This window comes from Lutra lutra, chromosome X (genome assembly GCF_902655055.1).
Source record: "Lutra lutra chromosome X, mLutLut1.2, whole genome shotgun sequence".
In the NCBI taxonomy this organism is placed as follows: Eukaryota; Metazoa; Chordata; class Mammalia; order Carnivora; family Mustelidae; genus Lutra; species Lutra lutra.
Window position 1 is genome coordinate 55388279 of NC_062296.1, and position 21403 is coordinate 55409681.

General features: G+C 39.4%; 1 protein-coding gene across 1 annotated transcript; it reads right to left on the minus strand.

Moving 5' to 3' along the window:
* Positions 1-200: 200 nt before the first annotated feature.
* BMP15 (bone morphogenetic protein 15) lies at positions 201-5899 on the minus strand. Its single transcript, XM_047716372.1, has 2 exons — positions 5554-5899; positions 201-1060 (listed from the first exon to the last, which is right to left on the minus strand). The coding sequence occupies exons 1-2, from the start codon at positions 5876-5878 to the stop codon at positions 201-203; spliced, it is 1185 nt and encodes a 394-aa protein (XP_047572328.1). The 5' UTR covers positions 5879-5899.
* Positions 5900-21403: the final 15504 nt, after the last annotated feature.

The following is a 21403-nucleotide window of genomic DNA, read 5'->3' on the forward strand; positions in this document are numbered from 1 at the left end:
ATCAGAACTGTTTGTATAAAGTGAGGACCTCATACATGGGGAGAAGAGACTTAAGTAACACTTAGGGCAAGGAATGGAACCTAAAGAATTGGTAGATGACCACAGGTAGAACACTTGCAGCTTTAACACCGATATTTGTTTTGTTATGTTTAACACTCTTCCAATTTCTCAGAACACCTGAGCTAGATTTACTTTTGCTATCACCTGCATGTACAGGACTGGGCAACCATATCCTCATACTCCTTATATAAGATACTCCCATTTGCCTCAACCAAAAGGATGCTAATGGGAACATACTTATTAGGAATACAGGAGGGCTGAGGGACACTCTGGTCCACCAGCTCATTGACAAGGTTCTGGATGATGGCATGATTGGGGGAATTGAGACCATAGTGTAGTACTCGAGGGCAAGATCCTTTACAGTAGTTTGGGGTATATAGGTAGGGAGCAATAATCCAGTGATCCCAGCCCAGCTGGTGGAAGCTGACCTGGAAAGGTTGGAGGGAACACTTTTTACTTTGAGGACTATCCTGTTCCCCAGAGAGGCCAGGGACCCCAGATATGATACGGTCTGCTTGGCGGGCCCTCCGCAAGAGAAGAGAAGAGTCCCTTCCCATGAATTTCTCCAGGCCTCTGGGGTGAAGTTTGGTCTTCTGAACACTTTCATGAGTGTCATTGAAATAGAGTAACAAAAAGGCAGTGTCCAAGGATGAAGTTCCATGCCACTGAAGTTCAAGAATCTCACTACCTTTTTGATACTGGCACATGAAGCGGAGTCGTAGAACCCTGCGTCCTTTGGGATTCCAGAGCCTTTGGCGAACATGTTGTGTGATATCCACTTCAGTCCAAGCTTTGGACAGAAATGAAGGCTTTGAGAAACCTCTTCCTGAAGAAAGAAAGTGATTGGTTTGGCTTTTCTGGAGCCAGGGTTGCATGTGGCAGAAGAGATGGAAATGAGCTCGATGGAGTTCATGGCGGTAAACCACAATGGCTCTGACTAGTTGGTACGCTACTTGGTTTGGTCTCAAAGGAAAATCCAGGGTCTTTATATGCCAGGGGCCTGCACAGGAGGGGACAAGAGCAGAGGATTAGCTTCTTACCTGGAGCCTGAATCTCCCTCACAACTCTGCTCAATACAAACTAATAGCTGTAAGCGGCCCTTAAAATAAAGCAAGACCATAATAATTACTATCATTTGTCAAGCATTTACTATTAGATGTTTTAAAGCATTAGCCCTTTAATCTGAAGTAGACTTATGAGATAGTAATTATCACCATTTTGCAGACAAAGAAATTGAGGCTCAGAGAAGTTATGCCAGAGTACATACAAAGCCAGTATATGGTAGAATCAAGATTTGAGCCCAAGTAGGTTTCCCTTAAAAAGATATTTGTTCTATTTTTAGATCACTCACAACAGAGGATGAGAGAAAAAAAAAACCCAAATATGGAATTATTTTGTGTGTATGGAAGAAGATCAGTATTAGTTGACTATTAAAAGTGATCAATTAAGATAATTGTTGAGACATGCATGAACTAAGAATTAGTTCTCCTGTCATATCATTATACAGATGAAACTTTGAGGTAACAGCCCAATATTGGGGACTATCTATGGCCCGCCATCACGTCAAATCTGGGACCACGATGCCACAAAATAATTTTGTCTATTTTTCCCTAGTGGGGGCAGCTGTTTTGCCATTTCCACCTTCTACATTAAGAATTGCTTCTTCACATGGGGGGTTAAGGGAGTAGGAGAAGAATAAATGTAACAAGATGGGATTGGGAGGGAGACAAACCATAAGTGACTCTTAATCTCACAAAACAAACTGAGGGTTGATGGGGGGAGGGGGGTTGGGAGAGGGGGGGTGGGGTTATGGATATTGGGGAGGGTATGTGCTATGGTGAGTGCTGTGAAGTGTGTAAACCTGGCGATTCGCAGACCTGTACCCCTGGGGATAAAAATGTAGGTTTATAAAAAATAAAATTAAAAAAAAAAAGAATTGCTTCTTCCTCAGTAACATCAGGACTGAAGTTTTGCACTTGGGCAGGCTTTCCAAGAGGGGTCTCCCCCCCTCCCCAAAATCTCAGGTGATCTGAAGATTTTACAGCTAGAAACTGGAGCTAGAAAATCCGGAGAATTCAAGCTGTGTTGTTTTAAACATGGCAGTATCTTGAGCTACATTTAAAAGCTGATTACAGTTAACTGAATTCCAGGATTGTAATTTATTTCAGGGGCACCTGGGTGGCTCAGTGGGTTAAGTGCCTGCCTTCGACTCAGGTCATGATCTCAGGGTCCTGGGATCGAGCCCCACATCCAGCTCTCTGCTCAGCAGGGAGCCTGCTTCCCCCTGTCTCTGCCTGCCTCTCCCTACTTGTGGTCTCTCTGTCAAATAAATAAATAAAATCTTTTTAAAAAGTAAAAAAAAAAAAAAAAAAGAATTGCTTCTTGAGCACCTGTTCCTTCTTAAACCATTTTCCCCTTAACTCTCAGTCTCTCCTTGTTCATTTCTTACTGGAAATGATTATTCATGTACATTCATTGTACCACCAGGCCCCTAAATACCATTTTGAACAAGGCCTTGTTCAGATAAATATTTTGTTTGCTAAGAATTCTACCAGAAGCTGAAAACCTCTTGGTGATTAAGTGTTTTAATCCAGACTGTAATGCTGACATCCAGTGGCCAAAAGGTTGGAAAGCTGGGCCCACAGTGCTCTGAATTTCTGCACTCTCTCCTGGAAAAAAGGTCCAGAGCAAAGATAACCAAAAACAGGCATTGCAAGAAAATGGCTGCTTTTATCTTCAAACATCTTACTGCTAAATATTTGCATGTTAATTTACATATTATTTACCTAACCTTCCTCCTTCACTGAATACACAAGCTTGGATTTTTCAGTAGGCCTGGACTGGTCAATGTAGAAGTGCTTTAATATCTTGAGGCATCAGGATATTTTTTCATAGCTCAGATTCAACTTATGCTAAGTACACCCTCAAGTTTGGGTCACTGGACATCATTCACACAGAGCCCAAGCGAAACTTGTATTTGCTTTCTCAAGTTACTCTACACTCCCATCCTATAATCTTCTTTCCAAGAGGCCCACCCATACACCTGCCCCACCCTGCCTGAGAAAGAGCCCAACCCAACCTCTAGCAGACTGTCTGGTGAGGAACTGCCCTTTCCTTTCAGACCTTGACATCACATATTTCCTGAAGCAGGGTGGAGTGGCTAAGGATCAGAGCCAGGAAGGGTCTGCTCAGAATTTTTCAGGGAAATGGCTGACTCAGAACCTGGCATAGCTCTCCAGGCAAGTTCAATTCAGCTGGGTCATCTCCTAATGGAGAGATCTGTCCCTGTACTCTTGTCATCCATTTCTGGATCCTTTCCAGAGTCCTAGATGCCAGTATGTTCAACAGTCAGACCAAGACAGTGACCTAATTCTAGGCATCCTCCTTTCTAGCCCCATATCATCTTTACAAACTGTGCAAATAATGCACAGCTTTCTACTGCACTCAGAATGAAATCCAGATTCCTTAACAATGGCCTGTAAGTCTCTGCCTCTCATCAGCCTCATTTCCTGCCACTCTCCACAATGCTTAATACACTTCAGCCATACGGATCTTCCTTCTAATCTTCAAGTCAGACAAGCTTGTTTCCACCCTCTAGGCCATAGTACACATAGTTCCCTCTGCCTAAATCAGGCTTCTCTCTACTCTTCTCATGCCTAGTTACTTATCTTATAGGTCTCAACTCAAACATCACCTCTTCAAAGATGCATTCTCTGACAATCCCACGTAAAGGAAGGATCCGTTATTCTCTATCAAAATCAATTTCATTCTTTGATAGCACTTACCACAATTCACAATTATCTGCTTTTACATATCTGTCTCATCCATGAAAACCATGCCTGTCTTGATCATATCTGTATGCCAGCACCTAAAACAGTGCCTAGCTTTCAGTAGGTGTTAAATATTTGTTGAGTGACTCTCCACCAACCCCAAGCTATTTTCCCTTTCCTCAGTCAGAATGCCTATCTCTGCCTCTACACATAGTCTCCTTACTCCTTCCTCAGGGTCCAGCTCAAATATTAGCTCTTCAATGAAGTCTTTCATTGTCTCCCGACTTCCCTTTGCTGGCTTTAAACAGTGACCTATTTCTCCTTTCATGTCCTGGGAGCCCTACTGCTTATCCTTGTCAAATGTCAAAGCATTGGTCATGCTCTAACACCATTATGTGATTACCTATCTGTCCATTATACCTTAATGGGAGCTTCTAGAGGTCAGGGGAACCATTATTTGCCATTTCAGACCTAACCCAAACACTGTGCCTGGTGTGCAATTAAAATCTGTTGAGTCAGCACAGCAGGATGATTAAGAGCACTGGCTCTAGAGCCTGAAAACCTGGGTTTGACACCCAGCTCTACCAATTACTAGCTGTGTTAGATTGAGTAAGTTACTCTGAGCCTCAATTTCTTCACCTACAAAATGATTATGTTAATAGTACCTACCTCCTATGCTAGTGGTGAGGATTAAGGAAGATGTTTGTGATTTTGCCCAATGCCTGGCACATGGTAAACTCACATAAAGGTTAGCTAGGGAATATTGGTTGTTTCATTTAAGAGAGAGAGTATAAACTAGCAAATACCCAAAATTAATCTCACCGGGTTCCCAAGATTTCCTTGAAGTTGATGACTTTCTGCATTCCCTAGAAAGCCCTGTACTTCAGAAGCCTACTGGTATTCTGAATCAGTATCTAATGAAGACATTTTTAAAATCAAGCATGATGGGAACAAAGAAAATTCTAAAATGCCTTTAGTACCAAAAACCCAAGCTAGCAATATGGACAATAGAAAAACTGCTTGGTATACAAGGATATCAACATACTATATCTAAACACTTGAGAATTATGGAAACTTCAGAATCAGGCAGACTTAATCTCTCTAATCCTATCTCTGCCACCCACTGTCTATGTGAATGTTGCAAGTTTTTTGACTTCTGTGCTTTAGTTTTATCTTTAAAAATTAGGCTAATTTCTCCATGACAGCTAATGGTAGTCGTCGTCCTTAAGGATTATATACAATAGCAGATGTTCACCTAACCAGGTATACAGAACTTCTGATATTAATTTGTTTCTGTCTATTCTCGCAAATTTCCCCAATTCAGTATCCTGTGCTCTTTGCCTTATAAGAATACAACCACACATAAAGAGCCCCCCCACAATGAGAATGCATAGGAGTGTTTCTCAATTATAGTTTTCAGTGACATAACAAGCAATAAGACTTTCTTAGAAAGACAGGAGCTGACACATCATTCAGTTTTCCTGAGGCCTGGGAGAGATTCCTCAGGTAGGTCCCAAGGTAATCTGTTCTCAAATTGGGACGCTAAAGAGAAATAGGCTTGGAGCCATCTTCTTCCAACTTTTCCATCATTTGAAATCCAAGCCTGAGAAAACAACTCACCCACTAGGTAATGAAGCCTGACAATAAACTCACAGGTTCCTTTTCTCTACACTCTTTTTCCCCACTTATCTTCCCGATAGGGCAGTGTGGTATGATAACTCACCTCTGAGAGGCCTTGCTACATTGGCCAAGGGTCTCACCAGCCTCACCATGGTGGCCCCAATGGTGCGGTTCTCCCTAGGCTGTCCACGTGCATCAGCTGAACGCTGGTACAACTCCAGCATGTACCGCAAAGGGTGCCCTAGGACCTGGGGCTTCCTCTGCTGCTGGCCAGGAGCTTCTTCTAGCAGCTCCCAAATCAGGGGCAAGGAAGGGGCGTCGGCCATGAAGGCAATAGAGGGCTGCCCTACCTTTGCCATTTGGACCCTGTGTTCCATAAAAAGCAACAGTCCCCAAAGAAGAATTCTAAGGATGCTGAGGAGGACCATCTTGAAAGGTGTGGTGTTCAGCAAGACGCTCCAGCCCAAACCCAAAGGGTGTCACTCCGAGCCTTTCCTTTCACATAGGTAACTGCATATGGCCCCACAACCACAAAAGACGGGGCAAGAAAAAATAAAAGGCAAGCAGGCAACCCTATATCAATTCCTCTGGGAGAATCTTCTGGACAAAAGGAGGTCTCTTAACTTGGCCTCTTCACGTCAAAACAAATGGAAACAACAGGTGGAGCAACACAGCATATCCTTCTTGCTCTTCAGGATTAGGAACAAGATAACACTTACTCGGATGCTGAGGTAACCTTAAAGGAGAGGTCCATTCCAGGACCTGCTCCCTTACCTTATCCACTAGGATGAGAAAAAGCAGCCCTTGCTTGCTGTGCTCCATAGCTTTAAAGGTAGTTTCTTAATTAGTCCTTAAAGGGCCAGAGACCTTTTACTTCCATCCCACTTCCATGTAGCCCTTCCCTTAATGCAGCATTTCCCAAAATGTGATCTGCTATTGACTTGCAGTGAAACTATCTGGGGTGATTGTTAAGAATGCAGACTCTTGGGTCCAAACCAAAACATGGACTTTCTAGAGGTGAGGTCCACAAATCTGAATCGTAACAAATACTCCAAGAAGTTTCCGTGAACACTAAAATGTGGAAACCACTGTGAGTATGGCTACTGGAACTTGAAGAAGATGCTTTAACAGTGGTTCTCAATCTTGGCTATACATTATAATCATCTGGGGAGCTTTAACTATTATGGATGCCTGGGAATTGTCCTCAGAGATTCTGATGTAACAGGTCTGGGCTTTTACTAGGGCATCAAGGCTTTTTTTTTTTTTTAACTTCTGTAGGTGGTTTTAATGTGCAGTCAAGTTTGACAGTTCTGATTAAGAATTTCTGTTTTACCATGGAAGGTGTTGAGATCCTGAGTGGGCTTTCTCAGAGAAGTCTAGAGGCAGTAGAAGATGAATCTGTGGAAGTTGGCTGGGAACTCATCTCATTTGACTGGTTAATGGGAGGCAGTAGGCTGGGCCAGTTAGTTAAGGCTGCCCCAGACCAGGATTCTACAAAAAAAAGAAACAAAAAAAGTGAGTGTAGTCCTGGCCATCTCCAAATAGAAGCAGTTCGTTGGGGCTCTAAGAAGAAGGTGAAGCAGGAGGTCAAAACATGGCTCTAGGAAATGAGGCAGACGTGATTTGTGGGAGGCCTTTACCTCATACCAAGAATATCTATGGACAGGCACCACTATTGTGTAACCTGCATGGACTTTGGAATCACACAGACCTGTGTTTGAATTGTGATTCTGCCTCTTCTTAGCTATAATTTAACCTCTCCAATCAAATCTTTCCTTTCTCTGAACCTCAGTCTCCTTACCTGTAAAATGAGGATAACATGTTTTATCTCACAAGTTTTCGTGAAGACACAAAGACATAAGCTACGTTAATTACACAAAACCTAATTAGACACAAGGCATATTGTTATATGCTTGATCTTATTTGTTCCCTTCTTCTGTTTTTATGAGCATGGCTTGGTCCCTGGCATGTATTATAAAACAAAAGCCATAGGCTAACGGGTCCCCTGGGTCTGGACTCAAATGCCAACTCAATAACCCATTAGCTGAGTGACCTTAAGCAAGGTTTCTGCCAGCCTGAGTTTCTTCATCTGTACTGCTGGCTCCTTCAAAGAGTTGCTGTTGTTGTATGTTGTATTGTATACATTTGTATTGCATGCAATAATATACAAGTAAAAGATATAAACAGATGGTTCTTAAAGGGCAAAATCTGAATACTTAAAATATATGAAAATATGTAATAGAAATCAGAAAGATACAATTTAAAACCACGTAAGATATGATTTCACACCGTTTGGATTGGCAGCATATTAAAAGCCTGACACTATTAAGTTCAGGTGAAGATATAGAACACAGGTTACTCTCACACTGCTGGTGGGAATCTGATTTGGTAAAATTGTTGTAGAGAGTAATTTAGCATTATCCTAGTGAGGTTGAAGATATATAATTCAGCAATACTATTGCTAGAGCAGTAGGTTTTAGACATTTTTGTCTGTGACTCACAGAAATAAATATATTTTACATTGCAACCTAACACAAATATTAGCGCACACACTCACACACTCATATATACCCAAAGTAAACATTTCCTAAAATAATGCTTATCCTTACAACATATTGAGAGGGGTAATATATAATGATGGGTAAGAACATGGCTCTGGTGCCAGTATCCTAAGTTTAAATTCCACCACTTATTAACTTGACCTTGGGCAAAGTATTCAACTCTGTGTCTCAGTTTCCTCATGTGATCATAGCCACTTCTTTGGTTCAATTTTCAAATATGTAAAATGCGATTAATGATAAGATTTGCCTCATAAGTTTGTTGTTTTTTTTTTTTTTTTGAGGAGTAAATGAGTTAATACATCTAAGGCACTTAAAATAGTGCCTGGCACAAAGTATTAGACAGAGATCAATTATTGTACATTTGATGCAAGTTTTTCTTTCCAGAAAGCTAGGTTCACCCTGATGGGCTAGTTTTGGCTTTGTGGCCAATAGAGAGGAAGTCAAAAAGCCTCTCTGCTCTCCATGTCCATACAACTCCTCCTTTCTCTCTTACCCCCTTCTCTGCCTCCCAAACATTCCCTTTGGCTCTTGTCCTCTGTCTGTTACAACTTTAAACTTTCTACCTTCCAACATAACTAAATAAAACAAGTTGTCAGGACAACTGGAAAAGGGTCCATGTAAGGGTTTGGGGCACAATTTTCTTTAATGTTTCAGTGGTATTGCATTGGGATTACATCTGTCAAGAACATTTTTCTGACATCTCTTAGTAGTGAAATATAGATATAGGGCCAAAAGAAATAAAAAGAGACAACATATTACACTGAAAAGAACATGACTTGTGTTCGAATTTCTGGTTCTGCCATTTTTTGTCCATTGCTTAACCTCTCTAAATTTCAGCTTTCTTAACTGTAAATTGGAGATACTCTTTACCTTCTAGGATTGTAGTGAGATTTAAATGAGACAATGTATAGAAAGTATCTAGCACATAGATAATCTTAAATAAATGGTAAATTTTATCATAATAGCCTATGATTTTGAAGTATATGTAAAGTGTTCCTGACCAAAGGAAATGTCTGCTCAGCATCCTTCTAAAGTTCAGCTGAATTTTTATTCCATTTCTCTATCCACCAGAGCTTCAGGAGACTTGCCTATTTGAATAAGTCAGCTTTCCTATTTTCCAAAAAAGATTCAATTTCTTATTTCAGAAAAAGATCCAAAATCAACTCTATTCTTACCAGCAGAACTGAAAGAACTTGACATGATTATTTCTTGGAAATGCCTCCCCAACCCACTCTGTGCCCAATGTATGCTACTGCCCCAAATGCCCAGAAGAGGGCACCAACAGTCTTTCTAGCCTTATGGTTGGAGCAGTGGAGTGGGGTGAAGGCAGGGGTTGCAGGTGATTGGAATAGGATCTTCTAAAGGATACTTACCGGCCCTTCCTGCTTTAGCAGGAAGCCAGTATGTGAAAACACTACTTCTTATAAATAGGACAGTTTGTGAAGTGATTACTGACATGACAAAAGAGGTTCTTGACATAGCAAAATGGGTCCCCACAAGTTGTTTTGAGCAGCAGGAACCCCTAATGCACAGTAAGGGTTAACTTCTCAAACATTAATGTGCTGGCATACTGGTAAAATGCATGAAATTTTAAAAAGAATCGATTTTCATCCAATTTGGGGGAGCATGTCTATTGTTATAAGGTATACATGTATAATGGACACCTTTTACATGATTATTAATTCACATTTTCTTGCAATTGTATTTATTCAACAAATAGCTAACATGTGATTGTGTTAGGTGTCAAGGGTACAGGACTATAGCCAGACTGCCTGAGTTCACATTCAAGCTCTAGCACTTAATTAGCTTGTTAATTTTGGACAACTGACTTAATCTCTCTGTGCCTCAGTTTTCCTCATTTACTAATAAGGATAATAGCACTGCTTTAGAGAACTGTTGTGAGGATTAAGGGATTTAATACATGTGATAAGCATACTATGTTCTAGACACTATACAAGACCCTGAGAATACAGAAATGAATAAAAGAAGTCCTATCCTTAGCAGTCCCAGGCACTATGCTAGGCACTGAGATTGGTTGGAGGTAGCGATATAAAACAGATAGTTTCTATCTCAAGAAGATAACAACCCTGACAGGGACATAAAAGATAAGAAACATTTCCTCTGATTACTATTCTGAGTCCTTGAAAACTGGCCCCTTTTTCGAGATCTGTTTTTTTTTAAATATTTTATTTATTTAGTTGACAGACAGAGATCACAAGTAGGCAGCGAGGCAGGCAGAGAGAGAGGAGGAAGCAGGCTCCCTGCTGAGCAGAGAGCCCAATGCGGGACTCAATCCCAGAACACTGGGATCATAACCTGAGCCGAAGGCAGAGGCTTTAACCCACTGAGCCACCCAGGCGCCCTCTAGATCTGTTTTATTTAAAAAATCATTTTCCATGAAACAGGGAATATGATGTATTTTATACAAATATTCATGAATTTGGCACTAGACTATAACCTTTTACATATCATGTCTCATTTTATCTTCATATTAGCTCTATGAGTTAAGTATTATCATTCCCATTTACGGGTAAAGAAATTGAAAATCAGAAAAAGAAACTTGCCTAAGGTTAAACAACTCTCAGATGGTGGAATCTACTATGACTTGCACCCAAGTCAGGCTGACCTCAAAGCCCCTGTCTGTATCTTGAAAGTTTTCTATTGAAGCTGCCAATGAGTAGTTAGCTCCTTAAGAAGATTCAGTTCCCCTATAAGGTAATCCTACAGATATTCCTGAATATGATGCCAAAATATAAGCTCTGTGAAGTCAAGGATCATGCCTTTTTTATTCATTATTATGGTGCTCAATCAGTGTTTATAGAATAAATCATTCTAATAGGTGTTTATCATTCTTGTAGAAATCTAGGCTGATGGGCAGTCTCTGGTTGGGTATTGTAATGTGTCCTAAGAGAAGGCTAACCTGAGTTTGGTGGTAGAAGAAAGTCTTAAACAACTTGTTCCTGTGCTTTCAACTCTTTTTGAAAAAAAAAAATCACAATTACCTATGTTAAGAAGTCCTTGTGACTCTCTCCACCCCTAAAGATGCCAGAAGCCCCAGAAAAAGGGAGGACCTGCTTTCCCATGCATGGGTACCAAGAGTCACTGCTCACACCACTTGCAAATGGAATTGCACCACCCTCCCTAGCCTGAAGACCAGGGAAGTTTAAACTCAACCGTAATTCATTCAGACCAAAACTCAAAGGCAGCCAAATCAGCCTTGGGTCATGGACCATACACTAAAACAAACTTATCAAACCTCAACAGTGTACCAAGCATTGTGTATGAGTGTATGATAGTGGAACCCAGTATATCAAGGAAAACATGCGCAAAGGTCCTGAGGGTGCAGAAGAACTGTAAGCCAGAACACTGAGAGAGAATGAGGGAAATAATTCCAGGTAAGGTTGGTATGATAGGTAGGAGCCAGAACATTCATGGTCTTGTAGGGACTGCTGCTACCTTTTCTGCATCTTTCTGACATTTAAAACAAGAATTCACAAATCAGAAAAAGATAGTTTCTGGATGGACACAGCTCTATGGCTTAGTAAGCAGAGCATGGGCTGGATTTTAGCTCCGTTAACAAGGCACTTTGTGTAGAACATTAACTGCACAGCTATTTGAGACTGCCATATTTGTAAGGGTTTTGGCTTTCTCTGTGCTTTAGCCACACTGGCTTTCTGGTTATCTTTCAGTGTTTCCAACAGACCACGCTATCTCTGCTTCAAGGCCTTTATATATACTGTCTCCTTTGTTCAGAATGCTTTCTCCCCCTCATTCCCTGGGGTACTCCCACTCAACCTTCATATCGCAGCCCAAATATCACTTCCTTGAGGAAGTTCCCTGAGTCCCTAGATTGTATCTAGAGAGCATTTAATGATTTGTAATGAGAATGATTTCAATTAGGTCCTAAGTTATGAGTAGGATTTTTGTAGGTGGAGAAAAGAAGATATGACATTTCAGGATCAGTTCAGAATTTTTCGAATATTGCCCTGAAAATTTTTAGAAGGATGGATTGAAGGCAACTTGAAAGATTCCTTAAAGCAGGACCCAAGGAACAGTGTCCTCCCTACCATGGTATATGTAGGGAGAGTTAGGAAGTAGTTACAAGGAACACATTCAGATACAAGCCTTACATCGTGAGTCTCTACTGGATCCTTTATGCATGTGTTATTTCATTAATTACAACTTTCTGTTTTACAGAAAGAGAAACTGATGTTCAGAGCAGTTAAATGATTCAACCTGGATCTCATAGCTATAATGAAAGACAGATTTGCATTCAAACCTCCTGACTCCAAGTCCAGGGCTTTTATCTACCTTTGAGGAGACTACTTACCATCTACCATAACTTAAGGCTTGGCTTCCTACTCTGGGTCTCCAGAACTTGGTTTTTGGTGCAGGGATAGGGAAGCTTCTATCTAAATGATCTCTACAAGAGCTCCCAGTGGTGGTCCTATGATCTTTGGCCTGTAGGGAATGTCTAAGAGAGAATCTCTGTGGACAGTAATCTGAAATATAACCTTCTAAACCTTAACATAAGGTGTACAGAACCTTAACTTTTATCATTGGTTATAAACCATATCACCTCTAGGCAACCAGAATATTATGTTACCTTTTAACCAGGTTCACAAACAAGAACTAAACAACAGCTAAGCACAATATACTTTGAAAATCTTTTTGGCCTCAGAGATAGCATTAGCTGGTGTAGCCATTGGGAGTTTTCAGTCATTTATGGACACAGCACTATGTCACCAGTAAATCAGTGACCATTCTCTGACTGACCTCCCTCTGGTCCTAGTAATCACTTGTACTATCAAAATGTGATGCTAAAGCAATTATTGAAAATGCTGCTATAAACAATGAGGTGCATGTATACTTTTGAATTAGTATTTTTGTGTTCTTTGGGTAAATACATAGTAGTACAATTGTTGGATCATAGGGTAGTTCTATTTTTAACTTTTTGAGGAAACCTCATAAACTGTTTTCCAGATGACTACACCAGTTTGCATTCCAACCAACAGTGTAAGAGGGTTCCCCTTTCTCCACATCCTTGCCTATACTTGCTGTTTCCTGTGTTGTTAATTTTAGCCATTCTAACCAGTGTGAAGTGATATCTCATTGTAGTTTTGATTTGCATTTCTCTTATGATGAGTGATGTTGAGCATCTTTTCATGTGTCTATTGGCCATTTATATGACTTCTTTGGAAAAATGTTTATTCATGTCAGCCCATTTTTAAATTTTTTTTATTGTGCTATGTTAGTCACCATAAAATACATCGTTAGATTTTGATGCAGTGTTCCAAGATTCATTGTTTATGTACAACACCCAGTGCTTCATACATGCCTTCCTTAATACCCACCACCAGGCTCACCTATCCTCCCACCCCCCCTCCCCACTGAAATTCTCAGTTTGTTTCTCAGAGTCCATAGTCTCTCATGGTTCATCTCCCCCTCTGATTTCCCCTAATTCAGTTTCCTTTTCCTTCTCCTAAAGTCCTCCATGTTATTCTTCATTTTCCACAAGTAAGTGAAACCATGATAATTGACTTTCTCTGCTTGACTTATTTCACTCAGCATAATCTCCTCCAGTCCCATCCATGTTGATGCAAAAGTTGGGTATTCATCTTTTTTTTAAGTTTTTTTATTAATTTTTTTGGATTTTTAAAAATTTATTTTCAGCATAACAGTATTCATTGTTTTTGCACCACACCCAGTGCTCTATGCAATCCGTGCCCTCTCCAATACCCACCACCTGGTTCCCCCAACCTCCCACCCCCTGCCCCTTCAAAACCCTCAGATTGTTTTTCAGAGTCCATAGTCTCTCATGGTTCACCTCCCCTTCCAATTTCCCTCAACTCCCTTCTCCTCTCCATCTCCCCTTGTCCTCCATGCTATTTGTTATGCTCCACAAATAAGTGAAACCGTATGATAATTGACTTTCTCTGCTTGACTTATTTCACTCAGCATAATCTCCTCCAGTCCCATCTATGTTGATGCAAAAGTTGGGTATTCATCATTTCTGATGGCTGAGTAATATTCCATTGTATATATGGACCACATCTTCTTTATCCATTCATCTGTTAAAGGATATCTCAGCTCTTCCCACAGTTTAGCTATTGTGGACATTCCTGTTATGGTCCTTCTTTTCACCACATTTGTATCTTTGGGGTAAATACCCAGTAGTGCAATTGCTGAGTCATAGGGTAGCTCTATTTTTAATTTTTTGAGGCATCTCCATACTGTTTTCAAAGCGGTTGCACCAATTTGCATTCCCACCAACAGTGTAAGAGAGTTCCCTTTCTCCACCTCCTCTCTAACATTTGTTGTTTCCTGCCTTATTAATCTTTACCATTCTAACAGGTGTAAGGTGGTATCTCAATGTGGTTTTGATTTGAATTTCCCTGATGGCTGATGATGATGACATTTTTTCATGTGTTGCTAGCCATTTGTTTGTCTTCATTGGAGAAGTGTCTGTTCATGTCTTCTGCCCATTTTTTAATGTGATTATCTGTTTTTTGAGTGTTGAGTTTGAGGAGTTCTTTTAAAGATCTTGGATATCAGCCCTTTGTCTATTATTATTTGTGAATATCTTCTCCTATTCCGTGGGTTGCCTCTTTGTTTTGTTGACTGTTTCCTTTCCTGTGTAGAAGCTTTTCATCTTGATGAAGACCCAAAAATTCATTTTCACTTTTGTTTCCTTTGCCTTTGGAGACATGCCTTGAAAGAAGCTGCTGTGGCTGATGTCAACGAGGTTACTGCCTATGTTTTCCTCTAGGATTTTGATGGATTCTTGTTTCATGTTGAGATCTTTCATCCATTTTGAGTTTATCTTTGTGTATGGTGTAAGAGAATGGTCAAATTTCATTCTTCTATACATAGATATATACATGTCCAATTTTCCCAGTACTGGAAGAGACTGTTTTGTTTCTACTGGATATTTTTTCCCACTTTGTTGAAGATTATTTGACCATAGAGTTGAGAGTCCATATCTGGGCTCTCTACTCTGTTCCACTGGTCTATATGTCTGTTTTTGTGACATGATACTTTATGTGGAAAACCCAAAAGACTCCACCCCCAAATTACTAGAACTCATACAGCAATTCAGTAATGTGGCAGGATACAAAATCAATGCACAGAAATCAGTTGCTTTCTTATACACTAACAATGAAACTGTAAAAAGGGCAATTAGATAATAGATTCCATTTACAATAGTACCAGAAACCATAAGATACTTTGGAATAAACCTAACCAAACTGGTAAAGATCTATACTGAAAGAATTACAGAACACTCATGAAAGAAATTGAAGAAGACACAAAAAAATGGAAAAACATTCCATGCTCATGGATCAGAAGAATAAACATTGTTAAAATGTCTATGTTGCCCAGAGTAATCTATATTTTCAATGCCAACCTAGTCAAGATACGAGCAGCATTTTTCAAAGTGCTGGAACAAACAATCCTAAAATTTGTATGGAACCAGAAAAGACCCCGAACCATCCAGGAAATGTTGAAAAATAAAAGCAAAGCTGAGGCATCATGTTGCCCAATTTCAAGCTTTGTTACAAAGCTGTGATTACCAAGACAGCATGGTACTGGCACAAAAACAGACACATGTCTGCCCATTTTTAATTGTATTATTTGTTTTTTGGGTATTGAGTTTGATAAGTTCTTTATAGATTTTGAATACTAACCCTTTATCAGATATGTTATCTGCAAATATCTCCTCCCATTCTGTAGGTTGCCTTTTAGTTTTGTTGATTGTTTCCTTTGCTTTGCAGAGGCTTTTTATTTTTATGTACTCCTAATTGTTTCTTTTTGCTTTTGTTTCCCTTGCCTCAGGAGACATATCTAGAAAAACGTTGCCATGACCAATGTCAAAGAAGTTACTGCCTGTGTTCTCTTCTAGGATTTTTATATTTTCCTGTCCCACATTTAGGTTTTCACCCATTTTTAATTTACTTTTGTGTATGGTGTAAGAAAGTGACCCAGTTTCATTCCTTTACATCTTGCTGTCCAGTTTCTCCAAAACCATTTGTTGAAGAGACTATCTTTTTTCCATGAGATATTCTTTCTTGCTTTGTCTACAATAACTAAATTATGGAAACAGCCTGGTGTCCATCAATAAGAATGCATAAAGAAGATGTGTGTGTGTGTGTGTGTGTGTGTGTGTGTGTGTGTGTGTGTAATAGAATATTACTCAGCCATAAAGAAGGGTGAAATTTTGCCACTTGCTACAACATGGTTAGAACTAGAGAGTATAATGCTAAGTGAAATAAGTCAGAGAAAGACAGGTACCATATGATTTCACTTATGTGCAATTCAAGAAACAAAACATATGAACAAAGGGGAAAAAAGAGAGAGAGGAAAAGCAAGATAAGGACTCTTAAAAATATAGATAACAAAATGTTAGTTACCAGAGTTGGGGGGGCGAGTTTAATAGGTGATGGGGTTAAGGAGTGTACTTGTGATGAATACCAGGTGTTGTATGGAAGTGTTATACAGCTGAAACTAATATTACATTGTATGTTAACTAACTGAAATTGAAATAAAAACTTTAAATAAATTGATACTAAAGCAAATAAGTAGGTAACTGCCTTCTCACATTAGAGATAGGGAGATTGTTTTCCCCTAAAAATCCTACCATTTTCTATTGGACATCAGCTTCCCAGGGGTTGGGCATAGGTGAATATCAGTGGATCCTGGGCCAGAACAACTTAGTACAAGGAAGACATTCTGATATTTGGGACAGAAAAGTAGGAGCTTAAAAGTAGCCTCTTCAAAGACTCAGAAGCTATTCTGCCACTCTGCAGATCTATGAGCCCTGTCCTTGTCACAAAAACCAGTGTAGAATTTGGTGTTTAAAGGAAAAAAATTTAATTGGTAAAGAAGAAGTCAAACTTTCACTCTTCACAGATGACATGATACTCTATGTAGAAAACCCAAAAGAGTCTGCCAAAAAATTGCTAGAATTTAGCATGAATTTAACATGAATTTAGAATTCATTGCATGAATTTAGCAAAGTGGCAGGACATAAAATGAATCAACAGAAGTCAGTTGCATTTCTGTACACTAACAGTGAGGCAGAAGGAAGAGAAATCAAGAAATTGATGCTATTTTCAATTACACCAAAAACTGTAAGATACCTAAGAATAAACATAACCAAAGACATAAAGGATCTATACTCTGAACTATAGAATACTTATGAAAGAAATTGAGGAAGACACAAAGAAGTGAAAAAACATTCCATGCTCATGTATTGGAAGAAAAAAATATTATTAAAATGTCTATGCTATCCACAGCAATCTACACATCCAATGCAATCCCTATCAAAATACCATCAACATTTTTCACAGAGCTGGAACAAACAATCCTAAAATTTGTATGGAACCAGAAAAGACTCCAAATAGAAGAATGTTGAAAAAGAAAACTAAAGCTGGTGGCATCAGAATTCCAGATTTCAAGATGTTTTGCAAAGCAGTAATCATCAAGACAGTATGGGACTGGCACAAAAACAGACACATAGATCAATGGAACAGAACAGAGAACCGAGAAATGGACCCTCAACTCTATGGCCATCTAATCTTCAACAAAGCAGGAAAGAATATCCAATGGAAAAAAGACAGTCTCTTCAACAAATGGTGTTAGGAAAATTGGAGAGCCACATGCAGAAGAATGAAACTAGACCACTTTCTTATACCATACACAAAAATAGATTGAAAATGGATGAAAGACCTCAATATGAGACAGGAGTCCATCAAAATCCTAGAAGAGAATGCAGGGAGAAACCTCTTTGACCTCAGCTGCAGCAATTTTTTGCTAGACATGTATCCAAAGGCAAGAGAAACAAGAGCAAAAATGAACAATTGGGGCTTCATCAAGATAAAAAGTTTTGCACAGCAAAGGAAACAGTCAACAAAACTAAAAGGCAACCTACAGAATGGGGAGAAGATATTTGCAAATGTCTTATCAGATAAAAGGCTGGAATCCAAAATCAACAAGAACTTCTCAAATTCAACACTGAAAAACCAAAAAATCCAGTCAAGAAATGGGCAGAAGACATGAACATACATTTCTCCAAAGAAGACATACAAATGGACAACAGATGCATGAAAAAATGCTCAACATTACTTGGCATCAGATGAATGGATGAAAAAGATGTTGTGTATATATATACAATGAAATATTACTCAGCCATCAAAAGAATGAAATCTTGCCATTTTCAATAGAATGGGTGGAACTAGAGGGTATTATGCTAAAAAAATAAGTCAGTCATAGAAGGACAAATATGATCGCGCTCATGTGTGGAATTTAAGAAACAAAACAGGGCTCCTGGGTGGCTTAGTCAGTTAGGCATCAGCCTTCAGCTCAGGTCATGATCCTGGAGTACCAGGATTGAGCCCTGCATCAGGCTCCCCATTCAGGAGGAGTCTACTTCTCCCTCTGACCTTCCCCACTATAGTGCACTCTCTCTCTCTCTCTCATAAATAAATAAAATCTTTTTTAAAAAAGAAACAAAACACTATCATAGGGGAATAGAAAGAAAAATAAAATAATAAAAACAAAGAAGGAGACAAACCGTAAGAGACTCTTAACTATGAGAAACAAACTGAGGATTGCTGGAGGGGAGGTCGGTGGGGGAAAGGGATAGTTGAGTGATGAACATTAAGGAGGAAACTTGATGTAATGAGCACTGGGTGTTATATGCAACTGATGAATCACTAAATTCCGCCTCTAAAACTAATGAAAAAAATAAAATCTCTATTTTATGAAAAAAGACAATAAAAAGCCATAGATTTTGTACTTCGACCTAAGCCAAGCCCTTGAGACCAATATGGTGATGTATGAGGTATTTTTTTTAAAGATTTTATTTATTTATTTGATAGAGAGAGAGCACAAGTAGGCAGAGAGGCAGGCAGAGTGAGAGGGGGGAAGCAGGCTCACCGCCAAGCAGAGAGCCCGATGCGGGGCTTGATCCCAGGACCCTGGGATCATGACCTGAGCCGAAGGCAGAGGCTTTAACCCACTGAGCCACCCAGGCACCCCTGAGGTGTTATTTTTTAAAGGGTCTCTTTCTGTCTCCAAACAAATCCTTGACACTGTTCTGCTGTATAAGGGCTAGAAATGCTTTGGCTTACTTTTCACTTCTGACAACAGGAGGAAAATGCACAGGTTGATGTTTCTCCTCATTGTCCATAACAAGCATTTGCTTCCCCTACTACTCTGGCAAGACTTCTAAGAAAGACCAGTACATAAGCCCCCATGGACCTGGGAGCCCAAATCAGGGACACAACCACTGTGGGTCAGAAAGCTTAGAAGTATGGATTTCTTGTCACAGTTTTTCCACCTTAGGCCCTGAGTTTTACTGCTTCATTTGGACCATGAGGAGAATCCAGTTCCATCTCACACCGAAACTAAAAGTTGAAAAAGTAAGTAGCCTTGTGAGAGACTGAATTAGCCCCAGATAAACTGGTTGCATAATCTTGATGGCAATCTAAAACTTTGGCCAAATCTCTAAGCAGACTGCAAATCTTCTGGATTCTCAGGAAAATCTAGTGAACATTTTTATGGTGTTTTTCTTTTTATCATTTCTCAGGTTTAAGAAAAGCTTATGGAAATCCCAAGGAGAGGACTTAGGGCAAAAAGAGAGTAAAAGTATAATACCTCCAACTTGGGAAATAATTGTAAAATTGTTTGGGAAGTTTGTTGAGAACTTCACTGAGTTTTCAAAGACAGTTCTCAATCTTTTTTTTTAAAGATTTTTAAAATTTATTTGACAGAGGGAGAGAGATCACAAGTAGGCAGAGAGGCAGGCAGAGAGAGAGGGGAAGCAGGCTCCCGGCTGAGCAGAAAGCCCTATGCGGGGCTCAATCCCAGGACCCTGAGATCATGACCTGAGCTGAAGGCATAGGCTTAATCCACTGAGTCACCCAGGTGTCCCCAGTTCTCAATCTTTTTGAGTATCCATTCATCTGAATGGATGGCCCCCAAAATCAGAAGGTTCTTCCTCTTTAATAGAGAAATGTATGATCTGTAAAAAAGACTTGTACTCATTTACTCATTCATATATTCACCAAATGAATATACATTAACTACCTTCTATGTGTCAGTTTTCAATGTAGAGCACACCAAAGAGAAGAGTGAGGTAAGTGCTCTTGTCTTTGTGGAATTTACAGTCAAACAGGGGAGACAGTCATTATGTAGAACCTCAAAAATGAAAAAATATTTAAAATTGTACTGTAATACTATGAAGGAAAATTATGGCCCACACTGGGAGCACAATCCAACAGGAGATAAAGGTAGGTTGGAAGACCAATTTAATCAGATGTAGTCCAGAAAGGTACATCTAAGAAAGTGACATTTATGTTGAGACATAAAAACTAAGTAGGGGGTTACCAGGTAAAGATTTGGGAAAAGAACATCCCAGGAAATAATATACTAATATAAAGACTGAGGGGAAAAAATCTGGGTATCCCCAAGGTTGAAAGAAAACAAGTTTGGCATAAATAGAGAACATAAGATGAGGCTGGAGAATTCAGCATGGGTCAAACCATACAATGGCCATTTAGATTATATCAATGATTTTGCATTTGGGAGAAGAAGGTTTCAAGAATAACTGAATTCTGGTATGTTCCACTGGTGGTCCTTGTTACTGAGTTGTAGAGCTGGAAGAAGACTGTTTGGAAAGGAGGAGAGATAATGAGTTTGATTTTGGATAGTACAACTTTAAATGCATGTCAAGTAGGTGATGGATATATTATTTTGAAGTTCAGAAGAGAAATCTAGAAATACAGATCTATAGTTGTTGGCATATACATGGTTATTGAAGATATGGGGGATGGTTGAGTTCATCTGGAGGAGAAAGTACAGAGTGAGAAAATGAGAGGGTTTAGGGTAAAACTTAGATGGGTCCAATATTTTAATACTGAGTAGAGGTAAGAGGGCCAAAGAGGCAGGAGGAGAGCCAGGAGAATGCTGATCCCAGGAACTAAAGAAAGATCAGGTTTCAAGAATGTAATAAAAAATAGGGTGGCTGGGTTATGAACATTGGGGAGGATATGTGCTATGGTGAGTGCTGTGGATTGTGTAAGACTGATGATTTACAGACCTGTAACTCTGAAACAAATAATACCTTGTATGTTGATTTAAAATTTTAAAATAAATAAATAAATAAATAATGTAATAAAAAACTGTATAGTATTATGCATGGAAATAAAGAATATGAGAACCATCTAGTGACACTTGCATTTAGCATCAAGGTCATTGATAACCTTGGTGAGAGTTGTTTAGTGACAAAATGGTAGCACTAATCTGTTTATATTGAGTTTGAGAGTGAATAGGAAGTGAAACAATGGAAAAAGTGAGACTAGAGAATCCTTTCAGAATTGTGGTTGTAAAGGA